The following is a 21,347-nucleotide window of genomic DNA, read 5'->3' as shown; positions in this document are numbered from 1 at the left end:
TTCAGGTGCACTCTATAGTCCAGAAATTACAGTAAGTGGTCGTTAATAAACACAACTCATCAGTTAATCAGGATATGAATATGGTATTGTTTCCAATACTTCAGATCACTAGATTTAGTTGTAACATGCCACACTATGCAGAGTTTTCTATGAGGTGAGCACATTACCGGTTTGATTTGAACTTTATGGAGACATAAATCTCTTAGACCCATAGGTGAAAATGTGTTTATCCACACCATGCTGGCATACATCTGGTATCATCACCACCACCACCACCACCACCAATCTCTTCCTGCTCCTGTACCACCTCCATGGCAGTGGAAGCCTCACTGACACTGTCCAACTCCGACACTACCTGCTGACCCGCAGGCGCCCCTGCCAGGCCGGCCCCCACGGCAAACATCTCTGAAATTTTCTGCACATAGCAGCATCAGTCACAAGAGCTGTTTTTTCTTTTCCCTCAGTTTTTCTGCACCACCTTTCCATTTTATCTTGTTTGTGACTCACTTTGTTTTTTCCATTCTACTGTATTGTCTCTCTCTCTCTCTCTCTCTCTCTCTCTCTCTCTCTCTCTCTCTCTCTCTCTCTCTCTCTCTCTCTCTCTCTCTCACATCATGATTGCTCATCATTAAATTTGATTGGACAAGAGGGGTCTAGAACATGTGTGGGTGGAACACCCGGACCTCTGTAGCCTATCATAGGGCCATAACTGGGTCATGATATTCTTTTGACGGACAAGTCACTAGGCCTATGCTGTATCTGCAGGCTGCAGCTGAGCTCTGTGGGTGTGTGCATGTCTCTGACCGTGGGTTGAGAGAATTACCATGGCAAGGCGCAGTAAAAAAAAAAAACGGGCAGCCCATTATTGATCAGCCCACCAGGAAAGATCCCTGTACTCCCAATGGATAATCCACCCATGTATTCATGACAAAAGTGTGATTTTTGTGTGTGTGTGTGTGTGTGTATAAGTCACACTGGAGTATAAGTCACAGGACCTTACAAACTTATGAAGAAAAAAACCATAACAAAAAGCAAAATGCAACTCATCTTTGGAAAATACAGTAAACATCTCAAAAAGAAACATTACAAAGTACAAACTAAATCAAAACGCACACAATTGATTGAATGATTGTGTCATTATGAGTAACATGGAAAAAAGAACCTTAAATTGCTTTTAAGTCAGTCATTTGTTTTTGTTTGCTCAGATTTGGCACAACACAGATTGACATACACATGAAACCAAAGTGGTGCTCAGTGGCACCAAAAGTGGTTCCCTTGTGTTTACGAGCTCCCCGCCAAACAAAAACTTATTTTTAATGCAATTTAGCACCATTTACGTTGCGTGTGCATGGGAGTTTTTTCAGCACAAGTTTTACTCCGGATGTCCTTACTGATTGAACTCCAGTGACCTCTAAAAATTTTACATTTACTATAGGTTTTTCAGCTGGTTCCACAAATTTTTACTGTTAAAAGGAGAAACACAATCTGTAATTAATTGTAACATTTTCTTTTACCAGTTATACAACTGAGAATTCTGGAACCACTGAAGTAAAATTATTTTTGGTCTTGGGATGTTTGGTCTTGGCGCTTTTGGTCTTCGTATTTTTGGTCTTCGTATTTTCTGTCTTGGTCCTTCTGGTTTGGGAACAAACATATTGCTTGTGTGCTGTGAACACTTGAGGTTGCAAGAGTGAAAAATCCCATTTTCCAAAAAATCCCTCAGACTCTGTAATATCTCATCCTGTTTCAGAAGCGTCCTCACAGGTAGGACACAAGGTCTTTGTCTAACCTGATGTAATAGTTCGGCTCCAGCTGCACGTTGACACTTCCTGCTCCCACACAAACTCCTTCCTGCTCCAGTAACCTCTGACAATAAAGTGCGTCTGCCTGAACTCCTAAAGCCTGCAAATAAAAATAAAATTAAAAAAGCACACGCACCAGCACACGCTCCCAGACATGACTTGAAGAGTCATTTCAACAAAATATATAAAAAAAATCTCAGAAACTGTAAAAAGTAAAAAGAGTTTAGCGTTTACACTTTTGGTAAGAAGATAAATTTTGCCTTTAAAAAAGGGGGATGGGATGTCTTTAAATGTCCAATCACAGCTTCAATCCCTCAGGCGTCACTGCATTAAAAACCGACAACAACAACTGTGTAAAGGATCTTACCGCATGGGCTCAGGAACCATTCAGAAAACCATTGTCAGTTAACACAGTTCGTCACTACATCTACAAGTGCAAGTTTAAACTCTACCATGCAAAGTGAAAGCCATACATCAACAACATCCAGAAACACCGCCACCTTCTCTGGGCCTGAGCTCATTTGAAATGGACAGACGCAAAGTGGAAAAGTGTGCTGTGGTCTGATGAGTCCACATTTGAAATGCTCATACTCATACTCATCTTCAACCGCTTTTCCGGGTTCGGGTCGTGGGGGCAACAGCTCCAGCAAGGGACCCCAGACTTCCCTTTCCCATGCCACATTGACCACCTCTGACTGGGGGATCCTGAGGTGTTCCCAGGCCAGTGTGGAGATATCTCTCCACCTAGTCCTGGGTCTTCCCCAGGGTCTCCTCCCAGATGGACGTGCCTGGAACACCTCCCTAAGGAGGCGCTCAGGAGGCATCCTTACCAGATGCCCGGAACCACCTCAGCTGGCTCCTTTCAACGTGAAGGAGCAGCGACTCTACTCCGAGCTCCTCACGGATGACCGAACTTCCCACCCTATCTCTAATGGTAAGAAGGTCAAATTGTTTTTGGAAATCATGGACGTTGTGTCCTCCAGACAAAAGAGGAAAAAGACCATCCGGATTGTTACCAGCGCAAAGTTAAAAAGCCAGCATCTGTGATGGTATGGGGGTGTGTTAGTGCCCATGGCATGGGCAACTTACACATCTGTGATGGCACCATCAATGCTGAAAGGTACATCCAGGTTTTGAAGTAACTGCTGCCATCCAAGCAACGTCTTTTTCAGGGAGGTCCCTGCTTATTTCAGCAAAACAATGCCAAGCCACATTCTGCACGTGTTACAACAGCGTGGCTTCGTAGTAAAAGAGTGCAGGTACTAGACTGGCCTGCCTGCAGTCCAGACCTGTCGCCTATTGAAAATGTGTGGCGCATTATGAAGCGCAAAATACGACAACAGAGACCCCGGACTGTTGAACAACTGAAGTCGTACATCAAGCAATTAGTGTCCTCAGTTCCCAAACGCTGATTTGAAGCGAAACGTCCTCACGTCAAGCAACCCAGTCCAGTCGAAGATTCAAGCTTCTCTACTTACTGAGTGTTGTTAGAAGGAAAGGTGATGTAACACAGTGGTAAACATACCACTGTCCCAGCTTTTTTGAAACGTGTTGCAGAGGCATCCATTTCAAAATGAGCAAATATTTGCATAAAAACAATAAAGTTTATCAGTTTGAACATTAAATATCTTGTCTGTGTGGTGTATTCAACTGAATATAGGTTGACAAGGATTTGCAAATCCTTGTATTCTGTTTTTATTTACATTTTACACAACGTCCCAACTTCATTGGAATTGGGGTTGTATATCTTGACAAACAAGAAGCCTAGATGGTTCAAACTTGGTGGAAATACTACTTGGATAAATATCTTGGAGTAGATACATTTAGGAATACTTAGAAAAGTTGTCAAGGAAAATGCAGCCTGAAGAACACTTTTTATTCTTTTTGTTTTTGTATATCTTGACAACCAAGAAGCCTCGATGGCTCAAATGTGGTGAGAACATTACTTAGATGATAATAATAATAATAATAATAATGTTCTGCAGTGTGGGTCCAAAAGGAAACCATCTGTGTCACCAACCTTTGCTTCTTTTATGAACCAACATGGAAGCTGCAGACGGGCAAAACACGTATCGCTGGTCGGCAGCTCATCTCTGGTAAAGTGTTCAGGAACTCACAAGCCCGCTGAGCATTCTGGGACAGAGTCATCTGACTGGAGACAATCTCCTAAAAATGATGCACAGAAACAACCACACTGTAGCCATTTGTAGCCTGTTTGTGTGTTGGTTGACTCCTCTCCTTTTGTTGCTTTCTACCGAACATGGTACGACAGTGAAAGTTGAGTAGAAAATTGCTGTCAAAACATATAATTTTGGCAAAGGATGAGGTCAAGAAATTGGATATTCAGCTCAGCTTGGACTGTGTGGGACGCATTTAGGTGTATTAAAAGAATCACCTTGGAAAGGTCAGCCAGGGGTCAATCATTTGAGTGAAGGTGAAGATCATTGAGGTGAAAATGTCACATTGCCACGGCCATTACTGTCTTCACACCCGGGGCCCGTATCTGCAAAGCAACTCAAAGTCCTCTCAAAGAGCTCCTAACTTAGCCTAAAATTTCCTGACAAGGAATCTTAGCCTAAGAGTGAGTCAGCAGGTGTCTGAGAGCAACTCTAAGCAAGGAGGAGACAGAAACTCCTATCTTTGTGAGGAGGCGGAGTTGACTCTGTTGCTTGGTATGTTGCAGTCGTCTAAGAGCTGTGATTGGTTATTACCTAAAGGGGAGGAGAAATAAAAAAACAAATGCGCTCTGCCATCCTAGTCATGAATGTACAGTGAAATCAGCCGATCATATAACCTGAACTGCGAGACATGTAATCGTGAGGATAACTTTGTTATGATAATGAAACTCAGTAAAATTAAATGAATTGTTACACAGCTTGAAAATGTTTGAATGTACTTCATTCACATGCCAATTATTTATATAGTAAAAGTGTGTGTGCGTGCATTAATTTAGTATGTTCATTGTGTGTACATAATATAACTGTAAACACATTAAAAATGCATGCATGACATAAAAAGTGAAAACACTTCTTTCCATTGTGGTCCATTTAAAATCAAATTACAAAATAGATGTAATAATAAAAGAAAATAACTATATTAATAATAGCAATAACAATAGTAATAATAATAATGAAAATAACATTAATTATAATTATAAAAATAATGATAATATATGATAACAAGAACCTAAACCATTTATAAATACAGTACGACAGTCAATTAACATAAAATACGAGGTCTGTTAGAAAAGAAACCGACCTTTTTATTTTTCTAAAAAACTATATGGATTTGAATCACGTGCGATTACGTCAGACAAGCTTGAACCCTCGTGCGCATGTGTGAGAGACTGGCGCTTCGCTTTATCAAAATTTTTGCAGAAACTGTGAGGCAGATCCGAGTGGACACCATTCGAGACATTCAGACGGTTTTCGGTGAAAATTTTAAGGGCTGATGAGAGATTATGGAGTGTTACTGTCGCTTTAAGGACTGCCCATGGAGCCGGACGGCGCGCCGCACCCCAAGCCGCCGTCGTCAGCCTGTTTCGAGCTGAAAACTTCCAAATTTAAGCCTCTGTTGACCCAGGACATCGTGAGAGAACAGAGAAGTTTCAGAAGAGGTTGGGATCAGCAGTTTATCTGGATATTCCACTGTTAAAGGAGATTTTGTAATGAAAGACGTGCGGACGGATTCGCGCGTCGGCACGCAGCCGCTCATCGCATGGCGCCACAGAAAAACACCTCCGTGTTGATAACCATTTGTAAGATTCAGGCGGTTTTCGATGGCTTTCAGTCGAGTGATTATCCGAGAAATTGTTTAACAGCTGGGCATGTTCAAACTTGTCCTGTGAGACTTCCAACGGAGGTGTTTTGCTGTGGCGCCGCGCCATGAGCGGCTGGGTGCCGATGCGCGAATCCGTCCACACGTCTTTCATTACAAAATCTCCTTTAACAATTCAATCAATCAATCAATTTTTTTTTTATATAGCGCCAAATCACAACAAACAGTTGCCCCAAGGCGCTTTATATTGTAAGGCAAGGCCATACAATAATTATGTAAAACCCCAACGGTCAAAACGACCCCCTGTGAGCAAGCACTTGGCTACAGTGGGAAGGAAAAACTCCCTTTTAACAGGAAGAAACCTCCAGCAGAACCAGGCTCAGGGAGGGGCAGTCTTCTGCTGGGACTGGTTGGGGCTGAGGGAGAGAACAAGGAAAAAGACATGCTGTGGAGGGGAGCACAGATCGATCACTAATGATTAAATGCAGAGTGGTGCATACAGAGCAAAAAGAGAAAGAAACAGTGCATCATGGGAACCCCCCAGCAGTCTACGTCTATAGCAGCATAACTAAGGGATGGTTCAGGGTCACCTGATCCAGCCCTAACTATAAGCTTTAGCAAAAAGGAAAGTTTTAAGCCTAATCTTAAAAGTAGAGAGGGTGTCTGTCTCCCTGATCTGAATTGGGAGCTGGTTCCACAGGAGAGGAGCCTGAAAGCTGAAGGCTCTGCCTCCCATTCTACTCTTACAAACCCTAGGAACTACAAGTAAGCCTGCAGTCTGAGAGCGAAGCGCTCTATTGGGGTGATATGGTACTACGAGGTCCCTAAGATAAGATGGGACCTGATTATTCAAAACCTTATAAGTAAGAAGAAGAATTTTAAATTCTATTCTAGAATTAACAGGAAGCCAATGAAGAGAGGCCAATATGGGTGAGATATGCTCTCTCCTTCTAGTCCCCGTCAGTACTCTAGCTGCAGCATTTTGAATTAACTGAAGGCTTTTTAGGGAACTTTTAGGACAACCTGATAATAATGAATTACAATAGTCCAGCCTAGAGGAAATAAATGCATGAATTAGTTTTTCAGCATCACTCTGAGACAAGACCTTTCTGATTTTAGAGATATTGCGTAAATGCAAAAAAGCAGTCCTACATATTTGTTTAATATGCGCTTTGAATGACATATCCTGATCAAAAATGACTCCAAGATTTCTCACAGTATTACTAGAGGTCAGGGTAATGCCATCCAGAGTAAGGATCTGGTTAGACACCATGTTTCTAAGATTTGTGGGGCCAAGTACAATAACTTCAGTTTTATCTGAGTTTAAAAGCAGGAAATTAGAGGTCATCCATGTCTTTATGTCTGTAAGACAATCCTGCAGTTTAGCCAATTGGTGTGTGTCCTCTGGCTTCATGGATAGATAAAGCTGGGTATCATCTGCGTAACAATGAAAATTTAAGCAATACCGTCTAATAATACTGCCTAAGGGAAGCATGTATAAAGTGAATAAAATTGGTCCTAGCACAGAACCTTGTGGAACTCCATAATTAACTTTAGTCTGTGAAGAAGATTCCCCATTTACGAGGTCTATTAGAAAAGTATCCGACCTTATTATTTTTTCAAAAACCATATGGATTTGAATCACGTGTGATTACATCAGACATGCTTGAACCCTCGTGGGCATGCAAGAGTTTTTTCACGCCTGTCGGTTACGTCATTCGCCTGTGGGCAGTCTTTGAGTGAGGAGTCGTCCACCCGCTCGTCGATTTTTTTCATTGTTTAGGAATGGCTCAGAGACTGTTGCTTTGTTTGATAAAAATTTTTTCAAAACTGTAAGGCACAACTGAGTGGACACCATTCAATAAATTCAGCTGGTTTTCGGTAAAAATTTTAACGGCTGATGAGAGATTTTGGTCTGGTAGTGTCGCTTAAGGACGGCCCACGGCGCCTGACGGCGATCTGCGCTTCGAGGCGGCAGCGTCTCGCCGTTTCAAGTTGAAAACTTCCACATTTCAGGCTCTGTTGACGCAGTAAGTCGTCAGAGAACAGAGAACTTTCAGAAGAAGTCGGCATGAGGAGTTTATTCGGACATTCCATTGTTAACGGTCATTTTGTAATGAAAGAACGTGCGGGCAGAGTCGCATGTCGGGCCGGACCCGACCGCGGGGGGTCGCGGCAGGAAAAACACCTCCGTTGGAAATCTTAACGGGCAAGTTGGAACATGCCCAAGCTGTTAAACAATTTCTCAGTTACTCACTTGTTGAAAGCCATTAAAAGCCGCCTGAATTCTACAAATGGTTTTCAACACGGAGGTGTTTTTCCTGTCGCGGCGCACACAGATTTGCCGAGTCGTCACGGAAACGACTCGGCGAATTTGCGCGCACGTCTTTCATTAAAAAAATGTCCTTAAACAGTGGAATGTCCGCATAAATTCCTCATGCCGGCCTCTTCTGAATCTTCTCTGTTCTCTCACGATGTCCTGGGTGAATTAAGCCTTAAATTAGGATGTTTTAAGCTCGAAACAGGCCGACGACAGCGCCTGGAAGCGCTGCAGGACGTCCCGCTCCGTGGGAAGTCCTTACACCGACAGAAACACCCCATAATCTCTCATCAGCCGTTAAACTTTTCACAGAAAACCATCTTAATTTCTCGAATAGTGTCCACTCGGATATTCCTCACAGGTCCAGAAAAAATTTTGATAAAGCAACGCGCGCCGTCTCGAGCAGCGTGTGAAACAAAGGAATTCAGCCGAGAGGGCGCGACCACATCTCACTCAAGGCCTGCCCACAGGGAAATGACGTCACCGACACGTGTGAAAAAACTCACGCATGCGCATGAGGGTTCAAGCATGATTGGTGTAATCGCATGTCATTCAAATCCATATAGTTAAAAAAAAAATAAAAGGGTCGGTTTATTATCTAAGAGACCTCGTACATGAACAAATTGTAATCTATTAGACAAATATGATTCAAACCACCGCAGCGCAGTGCCTTTAATACCTATGGCATGCTCTAATCTCTGTAATAAAATTTTATGGTCAACAGTATCAAAAGCAGCACTGAGGTCTAACAGAACAAGCACAGAGATGAGTCCACTGTCCGAGGCCATAAGAAGATCATTTGTAACCTTCACTAATGCTGTTTCTGTACTATGATGAATTCTAAAACCTGACTGAAACTCTTCAAATAGACCATTCCTCTGCAGATGATCAGTTAGCTGTTTTACAACTACCCTTTCAAGAATTTTTGAGAGAAAAGGAAGGTTGGAGATTGGCCTATAATTAGCTAAGATAGCTGGGTCAAGTGATGGCTTTTTAAGTAATGGTTTAATTACTGCCACCTTAAAAGCCTGTGGTACATAGCCAACTAACAAAGATAGATTGATCATATTTAAGATCGAAGCATTAAATAATGGTAGGACTTCCTTGAGCAGTCTGGTAGGAATGGGGTCTAATAAACATGTTGATGGTTTGGATGAAGTAACTAATGAAAATAACTCAGACAGAACAATCGGAGAGAAAGAGTCTAACCAAATACCGGCATCACTGAAAGCAGCCAAAGATAACGATACGTCTTTGGGATGGTTATGAGTAATTTTTTCTCTAATAGTTAAAATTTTGTTAGCAAAGAAAGTCATGAAGTCATTACTAGTTAAAGTTAATGGAATACTCAGCTCAATAGAGCTCTGACTCTTTGTCAGCCTGGCTACAGTGCTGAAAAGAAACCTGGGGTTGTTCTTATTTTCTTCAATTAGTGATGAGTAGAAAGATGTCCTAGCTTTACGGAGGGCTTTTTTATAGAGCAACAGACTCTTTTTCCAGGCTAAGTGAAGATCTTCTAAATTAGTGAGACGCCATTTCCTCTCCAACTTACGGGTTATCTGCTTTAAGCTACGAGTTTGTGAGTTACACCACGGAGTCAGGCACTTCTGATTTAAAGCTCTCTTTTTTAGAGGAGCTACAGCATCCAAAGTTGTCTTCAATGAGGATATAAAACTATTGACGAGATACTCTATCTCACTTACAGAGTTTAGGTAGCTACTCTGCACTGTGTTGGTATATGGCATTAGAGAACATAAAGAAGGAATCATATCCTTAAACCTAGTTACAGCGCTTTCTGAAAGACTTCTAGTGTAATGAAACTTATTCCCCACTGCTGGGTAGTCCATCAGAGTAAATGTAAATGTTATTAAGAAATGATCAGACAGAAGGGAGTTTTCAGGGAATACTGTTAAGTCTTCTATTTCCATACCATAAGTCAGAACAAGATCTAAGATATGATTAAAGTGGTGGGTGGACTCATTTACTTTTTGAGCAAAGCCAATAGAGTCTAATAATAGATTAATAGATCACTTTCTTACAATGTGTTAAATGTATCCACATTTGCCTTTCTCCTATTTTTAAGGCTGTGGGTGTAGTGAGCAGTACTTGGAATGGACCTTCCCACTTGGGTGAGTGCCAGTGTTTCCTCTTGATGCTTCTTATCAGTACCCAGTCTCCAGGTACCACTTTAGGGTCGTCCTGTGGAGAGATGGGATCATCAATGTTTGAGGTCCTGTCCTTTTGCTTTTCCAGCATTTTCCTCATATAATCTGCCAAATTTGCTTCTTCTGGAACATCCCAGATTTGTCCATAATGTGGGAGTCGGTATCTTCTTCCGAACAGCGTTTCATATGGCGTCAGTCCTGTCATACTGGTAATGTTTATGTACATCTTCACCAAATCTATACAGTGTGTCCATGGTCTGCCTGTTTCGTCCATAGTTTTCTTTAATCTGTTCTTGACCGTACCATTCATTCTTTCCACTAATCCGGCACTTTGTGGATGATAAGCACAGTGATTCTTAAGGTTAATCTGTAGCGCTTCTCCTACATGTTGCACCATGGCGTTAACGAAGTGTGCTCCATTATCTGAATAGACGGTTTCTGGTATTCCAAATCGTGGAATGATATCCTTACACAACGCTTTTGCTACTGTAAGTGCATCTGCATGCTTGGTAGGGAACAATTCTACCCATTTCGAGAAGGCATCAATTATGACTAAACAAAATTCCTTTCCTTCATATTTATTTAACTGAATGTAATCCATGTGTATTACTTGGAAGGGATATTGTGGTGTTGGAAATTTGCCTCTCTGGGGCCTCAATTGGCCCTGTGAGTTGTGTTTTGCACACGTCATGCATGCTCTGCAATGCTGCTTTGCATACGCATCAAACCCATAAAGACAAAAAATAGGCTGTAACTGGGATACCATACCCCCTGATGAGACATGTGTTACGCCATGGCTCATAACTGCTGCCCATTTAAACATATTTTTTGGCAATATGGGTTTCTTTTGTGGTCATGTGTACAGATCATTTGTAAATGTAGCTCCTTTGTTTAACCACATTTGTTTTTCTTTCTCAGGTGCCTGCTGTTGCATCTCAGCAAGCAGTGTATGATCCAAACTCACATCTAAAGTGGTCTCTTGCATAACGAAAACAGAGGACACTGCAGCTGCTTTTGCAGTTCTGTCAGCGAAGTCATTTCCTTTTGAGACTAAATCTGAACCTTTGGTGTGAGCCGCACATTTGCATATAGCAATCTTATGTGGTAATTGAACAGCTTTCAGCAAGGCTGTCAAAAGGGTGGCGTGAGTCACAGGTTTTCCTGATGATGTTACCATACCACGCTCCTCCCATAGCTTTGCAAACACATGCACTGTGCTGAAAGCGTACTGACTGTCTGTATAAATAGTTACGGATTTATCTTTAAACAAATGACAGGCGGCTGTTAAGGCGACCAATTCTGCAGCCTGAGCTGAAAATGAAGAGGGTAGCGACGTAGAGTCCAATACTTCTGAATTTGTGACAACAGCATATCCAGATTGCGTCTGTCCACAAGCATTTTTAGTGGACGAGCCATCCACATACACAACTGCGCTGTGTGGGATGGGCGTATCCTGAAGATCTTGGCGAGCCTTCATGCAGACTGTTGCTACATCAAGGCAATTATGCGGCTCACCGTCCTCAGGCAAAGGTATCAATGTTGACGGATTTAATGTCGTGCACCGTTCCACTGTTAGATGTGGTTGTGACAACAGCAAAGACATACACGAAAGATGTCTAGCTGGAGACAAGAATGTCATGTTTGTTTGCAATAGAAGTGCTGAAACTGCATGTGGGACTTTCAATGTCAACTGATGGAACAGAACAACGTTACTACTTCTTTGAATAGCCATGGAGGCTGCAATCACAGCTCGCACACATGGCGGCAAGGCACTTGCCACTGCATCCAATCTAGATGAGTAGTATGCCACTGGTCTTAATTTGGTGCCATGTGATTGTAATAAGACACTTGTCATGAAATTGTTTCTACAATCCACTGTCTGAATGAATGGCTTACTATAATCCGGTAGTGCCAAAACTGTAGATGACACTAATGTTTGTTTTACTTTCACAAATGCTTCCTCAGCATCTTTGTTCCATTCCAACACGGTTGACATTGAAATATCCTTTTTATACATCAAATCTGAAAGTGGACTAGTCAACTCTGCATAGCAAGGAATCCACGCTCTGCAATAGTTTGTCAGTCCAAGAAATGACATCATCTGCGTTTTGGTTTGTGGTTTTGGAGCATTCAAAATTGCTTCTTTCCTATCAGACAGAATAGTGCGTCCTGTAGCTGATAACTCATGCCCCAAATACTTCACTTTGTCCCTACACAATTGCACTTTATTTTTGCTCACTTTATGGCCATTGCCAAATAGAAAACACAGCAGTGCTACTGTGTCAGTGATGCAGTTTTCACGTGTATCAGAAGCAATTAAGATGTCATCAACATACACTAGTAACTGGCTGTCTGCGGGTGGAACAAACTTAGCTAAGCAGGCTGACATGACTTGGGAATAAATGGTTGGACTTTCTGCATAACCCTGTGGCAATCTGGTAAATGTGTATCGTTGCCCTTCGAAAGTAAAGGCAAACCAAAACTGACTATCTGGATCTACCGGTACAGAGAAAAACGCATTACTGATGTCTATTACAGAAAAACAGCTGGAACGTGGTCTTAATGAATTCAACAAAGTGTGCGGATCTGGAACACACGGTGCTCTTTTAACCACAGCAGCATTCACTGCTTGGAGGTCTTGAATCATTCTCCATCCCACTGAGGGTGGAGCCTTTTTAACCGGAAATATCGGTGTGTTACATGGAGAGTCTGGACATGGAATTATTACTCCTGCTTTTGATAGATCACCAATAACTGGTCGTATTCCTTCAATTGCATCTGGCTTTAATGGGTACTGTCTTACACATGGTCTGTATTCTGTTTTTGGTCTTATGACTACAGGCCGTGCATTCTTAATTAGTCCTACATCTGAAGGACCTGTTGTCCACAATCCTGAGGGTACTGAAGAAAGAAGCTCATCCTCTTCAGGACTCAACTGAAACACTCAGGACTGCGAAGTGGACACATCAATATGTGTTCCTGCCGTCAGCACCAATGAGACATTAACTGGAACTTTATACAGTTTAGTTGATGGACTGAACTCTGTGCGTGGCCCAACTCTGCTCCAATCAGTGGCTGACAATGCTGTCATGATTGTCAGTCCCAAATCTTGCCACTCTGTCAAATATGGTTTACAGAGTGACACATGTAATGGCATGCCTGTGAATCTCAATTTCAAGATATCCTCAGTGGCACCTGTCACTGTTATGACAGCTGTTGAGTTGCCATCATGAATCAGATCTGTAATTTCCATCTTTACAGGTGAAATGCCATTCAATTTGTTTTCGTAGTCACCATCAGGACCTGGAGTGTCTTTGTGCCACATTGTGACATGCAGGTCAGGTGGTGACATCTTTTGTTCAGGTTGTTTCAGTAAGGCTGTAGTTTGCAGGATGATATTTTTACCCCATCCTGCAGCATCTTCTTCAGAAATGTCAAACGTATAATAATAATGGAATATGGCGTTCTCACTTTCTTCTCTGACCATAGTGACGTCCCCTACCCGTTTGACGACTAGTTTCCCTTGTTCTACAATTATGGACAATCCCAATGCTGTTAACCCATCTCGTCCCAGGAGATTTACGGGACACTGCGGCATATTCAGCAATGGCATTGTACACGTCATTCCAAATGGATCTTCCAGTGTTACTGGTTTGGTAATAGGGACGTCTGATGTCTGCCCATTTGCAGAAGGAACCCTAAAGGTTTCGTTACTTAATTTATGAACAAGCATGTTGTCATTACATGTAGTTCTGCACGCACCTGTGTCACAAAGAAACACCACTGGTAGTCCATCCAATAACAAAGTCACTTCTGGTTTTGGTACTGGATTTCCCAGTAGTGCACATAAATCCATATCACACTCAGGATCACTCACTGGTGTGGTATTGTGGATTATGGAATCTAGTCATTGTGGATACTGTGGTTGTGGAGGGTTGTTTCCTTGTGGGACGCCTCCCGTTGCTCCCTCTGCTGGTGGTGGTGGACACTGTCTTGCAATATGTCCTTCTCTGCCACAGTTCCAACATATCAGGGGACCACGTGGTGTCCCTCCTTGCCTATTCCGTTGTTGTGGTCGGAATGGCGGCTGACGTTGTTGTGGCTGTCCACTCTGTCTATTTTGCCATGGCTTTTGTGGTCGTTTCCACTGTTTCTGCTGCCTTAGATTGCCCTGTTGGTAATATACTTCATCATCTCCTTGTGCCGCATACACTCCTTTAACACTGTCTCCCTTTTTCTTTTGTTTCAAAACTTCTTCTGCATGGCAGCAGTGAGTGTGTGTTTCCTCCAATGTGCCTGTCGGCAGCCCAATCCAATGTTTCTGTATCCAAGCTTTTATATCTTTGTTAGAGTGTTGGATCAGAGCATTCTTTAATTGTTGGTCATAAACCGGTGTTCCTGGCAAAATGCCACTGTGGACCCTGAATACACTTTCAAACCTGCACCGAAACTCTGTCCATGGTTCACCTTCCTTCTGAGTCGTCCTGGTAATTTCAGTATAATTTATTTTTGGTCCTAAAACACTTTTTGCTCGTGTTATCATCGCTTCCACACGTGTTTGTAAGACTGGATCATTGTGCGATAATGGAATCCCGTCCAGGTCTACAGGATTCCACTCTCCTCTTACTTGACTCCATTTTGGGCCACACGCCTTCATCCATACTTGTTGAACTTCAGGTCCGTTCAGGTGATAAGAATTTCTGATATTTTCTATATCTTGCATAAACCCTTCGATATCTACGTGTGGTGATGGTATCATGTCAACAGCTGCTTTAATATCATCTGCATTCCATGTTCGATAAACGAGCATGGTTAGTCTGTGTCCTGGTGTTCCTGCACGTGGATTTGGTACCTCTATCATTGGATAGGTGCCCTCAGGGTCAAGAGCCCCATCTGATGGAGGTGCTGTGGTTGTTTTTGTCTGACTGCGTGTCTGTGGTTTCAACGGTTGTTCTTGCTTTACGTTTGGTTTTACTGCCATATCGTACTGAGGTGGTGAATCCTCTAATGGGGGATATAACTGTGACGTAGATGGTCCTGTCTTCTGCGTCTGGGGCAGCTGTGATACTTTCTGCTCTTCCTGCTGTATTATCACATCCTCCTCTGCCTTACCGACACCTTTCTTTTTCCTTGCCTTTTCCACCCTCCTCTTTTCTGCTCCTTTCTGTCTGCTCTGCGCCTCCTCTTCCCAAAATGCCACTAAGTCTGCTCCTACTTCCTGCTTCTTTTTCTTATCCCCTTTATGTTCTTTTTCCAGCTTCTCCTTCAACTTCTGAATACTGGTCAAGTTTAGTCGTCCGTCAGTCATGTTTATTAATCCAGGTCTCCAATTTTTTTGTTGTTTTTGGATTTTTTGCTTCCATAAATTTCCAATCGTCAGTTGATAGATTTTCTTTCTTTTTAGACGTCTTTCCCCCCATTTTTATTATTCTTCGTTATAATTTGGACTTCAGACGGGGGCACACCTAGGGTGTTCTAAATCTGAAGTTTTCACTTTCTTTGGACGTGACAATTAATATTCCGTCGTGTGGTTGATTCCTTTCACCTCCCCGTAGGAAGCGGAATCACTTGCCTCTGCTTCCACACACGGTTGTCACTCCCTTGTCCAAAGTATTACACTTTCACACTTTTATTCTTTAACCGGTATTTCCTTTACGTATTAAAACAGAGGAGTCCGTACCCTCCTTCGGAATTTAACTACGTGCGTTCCTCGCTACCGTAGAGGAGTCCGCCCTCCTCGCGGAGTTTAACTGTGTTTCATTAACAGACGATTCCACGCCATCGCTTACGGAGTTTAACTGTTTTATGTGATCTGATCACCACTCATTCAGTACTTTTACAAAGAAATTCTACTCACTGACTCGACTTCCTGCCTGTCTTCTTCGGGGAAATCTCGTCAGCCAGACGATGCCAACGGCGGTCGACAATTGCAGACACGATCAATCGATCGGACCTTGGCCAAGGATTTACGCCTGAACTTGACGACCTCCGCCGGACACCTCCGGTGTTGTTGAGATCCCGGACGAGCCCCCAGTCAATGTTGGGTATTTTCTTCTCCAAACATTCTTAAAACCTTTAACAAGACAAACAGAGTCAAGAACACCAGTGAGACAGAATATCAATGAAGCTCGCGAGGAGTGCAGACAGTCCGTACACGTAGTACCACTGGGAGCACTGTGGACTGCTGCACGCTCACTCTTTTTATTAGGAGAAGCCCTACCCACATTGTGAAACTTGTCCTAAGGGTGGGGGGAACATCGCATGACAAGTTTCTTCCCGTAAAACAAAACATCTCATGACACGTATGCCAATAAGTGCGGCTACGTGGAGAAACAGTTTCTTTTCCTTTTGTTTGTTTGTTAGTCTGCCGTTGGCGGTCAGCATGTCCTGTTCTCTGCTGTTGACCCAGCCGTTTGTTGACCTTGTCGGCGGCACATCACTTATCAACTGTTCTGCACAGCATAAGATCATAAAGTCACATCAGCCAAAATAACAGTGTTACAGATACCACACAGCAGGCCTGTACAAATAACAAAAGAAAGAGTAAGGTACAAATGTTTAACAGTGATAACTTATATACACTATACAAAATCTTTAACACACTTGGATGTGCCTTACAGTTTCTGAAACAATTTTGATAAAGCAAAGCGAAAGTCTCTCTGCCATTTCCTTGACAATAAAAATCCGACGAGGGGGGTGGACCAGTGCTCACTCAAAGCCTGCCCACAGGTGAATGACGCAACCGACAGGCGTGAAAAAACTCACGCATGCGCACGAGGGTTCAAGCTTGTCTGACGTAATCGCACGTGATTCAAATCCATCTAGTTTTTTAAAAAAATAAAAAGGTCGGTTTCTTTTCTAATAGACCTCGTATTTCAGTAGATCAAGCAGGTAGCGTGTTACTGAATCACTGTCATCCTACATACAGACAGTGTCTCTGCTTCCTCTCTGTCTTTTCTGTCATCTTCTCTGTTTAAAGGAAAAGAAAACCCACTGATAAAATACAGCTGGGAAGATGGACTGTGCTATAAACTAATGATTGATGCGTATCAATGAAAATATGGCGATCTTACAACCAAAATATCCGAAAGTTGGCATTTAAACAGAATTCATCCATCACTGACGATTTCCTAAATGTCGCCACTGACGCAATTTTAACCAATCAGAAAAAAAAAATGCTTGCGGAACTGCTATGACGTAGCATGCGCACAGAAAGCTACACATGGCGAACACACACTGATGTAAAAGTCCTCTCTCTCTCTCTCTCTCTCTCTCTCCCCTCTCTCACTCCCTCTGTCTCTTTTTCTTCCTGTCTCTCTCTCTCTCTCTCTCTCTCTCTCTCTCTCTCTCTCTCTCTCTCTCTCTCTCTCTCTCTCTCTCCCTCACTCACTGTTTTCCTGCTGAGCAAACATGAAGCTTTTCAACTGTAAAATAAGCTAAATTTCTAAATGTATCATCAGCAGCACTCACGGGAGTAACTCTGGGTAAACACTGAAGGATTTTGTTGGTTTTTCCCCATTCAGCAGAGAGAAAGTGAATCTCTGTTCGGCTGTCCTCCTCAGCTGTGCTCTGAGCTGCTGTTAAAACATTTACAGCCTCGGGACATTAAAACAGCTGATTTTTCAGTAACAATTCAGTTCATTTTTTGGAAAATTCATGCTCAGCGGCACAGACCATTTGAACCCAAGAGCTGGATGGAAATTTGCCGTAACCGGTGGCTGCGGTGTGCGGAAGAAACAGCTCACCTTCAGCGGTAAACAGAGCAGAGAGCAAGCAGCACAAGAGCAGTTTCTCTCCAGTATCACAAAATCCCACAGGTTGGATCAGGAAATTCTGATCCGTGAATTATGTTGGTATCAGAACCTGATACCAATCCGGGATGTTGAATGTGGCTTATGTGCTTTGCCCCTTCTATACTGAAGAGTGACACTGGCAGAGTTGTGAACCTCTATGCCCATGTGACATCACACATCGCTCTTATAGCAGGCAGCGTGTCAGCCTGCTGGTGGCTTTAGACCAGCCGTACAAAAACACTCTTAACTTTAACAGAAATGATCACACATGCCTACAACTTTTCATATGGGCTCTCAATATCATAATCTGCCAACCGAATCATAAATTATGTTAATTTTTCTTTTCCTTTAAGACAGTCCTTCTTCTTAAAAGTCATCTTCCGTCCTCTTACCAATTTGGCTCCTGAGGAGCTCTCTTAAGGCCTAAGGTGCTTTGAGGACAATTTTCATCTTACCAAGGGAAAATTCTAAGAAATGTCTAAGGAATTCTAAGATTTTTCTTAGAATAATGTCACTAGGAGCTGTTTTTAGCATTAAGGCTGCTTCATGGATACTGGCTCAGGTGTTCTCAAGCATTAAGAACAGTTTGGCTTTTACGACTGCTAGTTCCTGAGATTCCTGGTGAATCTTTGGTCCTTTAAACTGCTGTGATGACATGGCTTCATGTTGTTTGCTTACCTGTCTGTAGGTCTCATATGAAGGATCTCCAGGCGTGGGAGGATTAGCCATCAGCTCCAGAACAAGCTGTGGTAAGACAGGAGGAGAACTAAGACCTTGCGGAACTTTCAAATACATCTTCACTGCTGGGTCCATGTTGATGGCTTCCAAGTAGCCTCCTCTCAGACCACACCTGCGGCCAGAGTGAGCACATGATAACATGACAAATAATGATCTTAGCCCTCAAACATGACAAAGAAACTGTAGTCCTGGTCAGGATGACGGCACCCGAATTTAAGCAGAACATTCATCTGTCCACAGCTACTGAACAACAGTAAAGAATATCCTAATATAGTGAAACAAAAGCACATATACATCACAGCAGTTAGCAGCACTGAAGCCCACCAAGAAGGTTCTGGTTTGAAGCCCACCAATTATCCTTAAACTTTGTCAGATCCCTCTTTTTCACGTACACGGCACACACTCACCCTCCGATGAGTGCGTTTGTGTACAAAACCAGCTCTCCGTCTCTGGGGTCCGACCTTCGTGTCTCCACGGGTATTACCCGGCAGGGCTGCACAAAGGCTGTTCAAGCTGGTGGCGAGGAGATTCGTCTAGCCGCTCACTGCCTCCATCCGGACGTCCACCCCGCTGAAGCTGATCTCGCACCCCGGTCGAATAGCCTTCTCTGGAACCAAGATACGAACCGGCCACGCCCGTTAATGGCAGCTCTCCTCTTATGGATCAGGGCTCTTGGAATGTTGCTAGATTTTGAATTTAGTGACTCGTACAGCGAGTCCCCGGGATGTGTTATTTTCATTAAAAACCAGACTAACCTTTTAGAGCACTTTTGATGTTGTACACCCAATAAACTTTAACTTTTACACCTTAAGAAGCATCAATAAATCCAATGTCCGAGCTGTAACACTTTAATTGCATGCTTGGAAATTTATTGCAGGTTTTGCAAGTGCCAATAACATAATCAAAATAGGTTATATGATGATAATTTCGCAACAGTAATTCAAGTATAATTAGAATAATGATTGGCAGAGATTTTTGTTTCTAATTCAATAATTCTGACTGATCTTACTTCGACTGGGACTGGATTGACTTCTTAACAATTTTTTCTAGGAGTGAGGGAAGGAGGTTTTTGAGGTTAAGTCCCCAGCTCGATGAACTTGATTTCATCTTCATCAGCTATTAATCGTTAGCTGACCACGATCCTTGTGTGATGTTATAATCCTTCAGGAAGTTAATCCACATAAGAGTTTATTCCTTCTTCAATCAACCAAAAGTTGATCTAATCAATTCTGGTATGCTGTGATGTTCCTTGAGAGAGAAAACATTGAACATTCCCCACTCAGACTTAAGGCCAGTGGTTACTCTTCCATTGCTCTGCTACTCCGTGACTGGACGGCCTGAGTGGGAGTTGAAAACTCTCTCAAATGATCTCTTATGGCTCCAATCCTCTCACTCCACGATTCCAATTGCTGCTCACAAGATGGTCAAGTCTTGTGATTTCCTCGTAGCAGGGGAGAAGTGGCAACAGCACCTCTCCCTGGAAGAATAACCCCGTTTCCTGGTGTTTCACAGTTTATATATGTGCTTGACTCTTGTTGTCTTCAGATGATCTTACTTGTCATGTTAGAATCATTCTTAGACATATTCCATCATCTTCACCACCGAGTTCATTCCGTGGGCCTCCCCATTTGTAATGGAAAAGTCTGGTATGATCTCACTTACTCCAGGAAAGTACCAAAAACTGTGCAGTAATCCAACAGCATGTATATTAATTCCATGGCACGTATTATATTCCAAGATGAAAACAAGCTGAAAGCAAGCTTAAAGTCACCTTTCTCGACACCCCCTCCATGACTTGAAGCTCTGCCGATCTCTCTATACCTCCATAAAAACATCCTCGTCGTCGTCGACAGGATGAAGGGTGAGCACTTCTTTTTCATCCACCATTGGAGACAGAACAGGAGGAGCTGGAGTTGCACAACACTCATCCAGCACCACGTACTCCTCTTCGTCCACCTGTAGATTGCTGTCCCCGTCAGAAGGCTGCTCGTTCCGTAGTGGTGATTTTGATGGTAATCCCATTGGAGACGGAATTGCCTCATATTCCTGAGATGATAACCCGTCAGGGAACAATGGTGCACATGGTGAAGTGGGGGTGACAGGTGTATAACACGATGCAACTGGTGTAGATGGCCGTGGTGATGTATCCTTCGTTGGAGGTGAAGCTTCAACGAGAATCTCCTCAGGCTCGGGCTGTTGAATGTGTTCGTCCAGGAACACCTGCGTGAGGGCCTCCAAACACCAGTTCATATCCTCGGTTTGCACTCCAACCTCCGCAGTGCACTGTGGAGATGAACGTGGAGCTGGTGGTAATGAAGGACCAATGGCCACGATCCGACCATCGGCAAGATGCGCTGTGGAGAATCTTATTCCCGTAGGATACATCCACATTTTGGTAAACACGGGGCAATACATATATCCTTCTGGAGACACTATTGTGTCAGATCGTATTTGATCAACCAAAAGTGAATGCCAAATCACGGTTGCCTCAACCTCAATTTTTAGGTATGCTGCTGTTGGTACCTGGGGCAGAAAAGATGTATCCTTCCGTCCCACTATTCCCCGTGCCACTTGTACAGGGAAGTTGTTGCCATAACACGTCGGGCACCACAGAGTCGGTGTTATCTCCCAGAAGTAGAGCACTTGTTCCAGGGTGGCTTGACAATGAATACATCTTATATCCCCCTATAGTGCAAGAGGAAACATTAGTCTTTTAATTATTATATTGCAAGCAAGCAAAAGTGTTCGTTGG

At 43.0% G+C, this 21,347-nt stretch overlaps 1 protein-coding gene across 1 annotated transcript in view; it reads right to left on the bottom strand.

Annotated features, from left to right (window-relative positions):
* Positions 1 to 1,031: 1,031 nt before the first annotated feature.
* Positions 1,032 to 21,347, bottom strand: part of LOC117518251 (alanine aminotransferase 2-like) — a 65,065-nt gene continuing 44,749 nt past the window's right edge. Inside the window, exons 2-4 of the mRNA XM_034179337.1 lie at positions 18,536 to 18,707; positions 3,823 to 3,968; positions 1,032 to 1,902 (exon numbers count right to left, since the gene is read on the bottom strand). Coding sequence (XP_034035228.1) covers positions 3,834 to 3,968; positions 18,536 to 18,707 — 307 coding nt within the window. The 3' untranslated portion in view covers positions 1,032 to 1,902; positions 3,823 to 3,833. The remainder of the gene's footprint in view (positions 1,903 to 3,822; positions 3,969 to 18,535; positions 18,708 to 21,347) is intronic.

The sequence above is a fragment of the Thalassophryne amazonica genome, chromosome 10 (genome assembly GCF_902500255.1).
Source record: "Thalassophryne amazonica chromosome 10, fThaAma1.1, whole genome shotgun sequence".
Taxonomy (NCBI): Eukaryota; Metazoa; Chordata; class Actinopteri; order Batrachoidiformes; family Batrachoididae; genus Thalassophryne; species Thalassophryne amazonica.
Note: the sequence above shows the minus strand (reverse complement) of the source record. Positions and strands in the feature narration are given on the sequence as shown.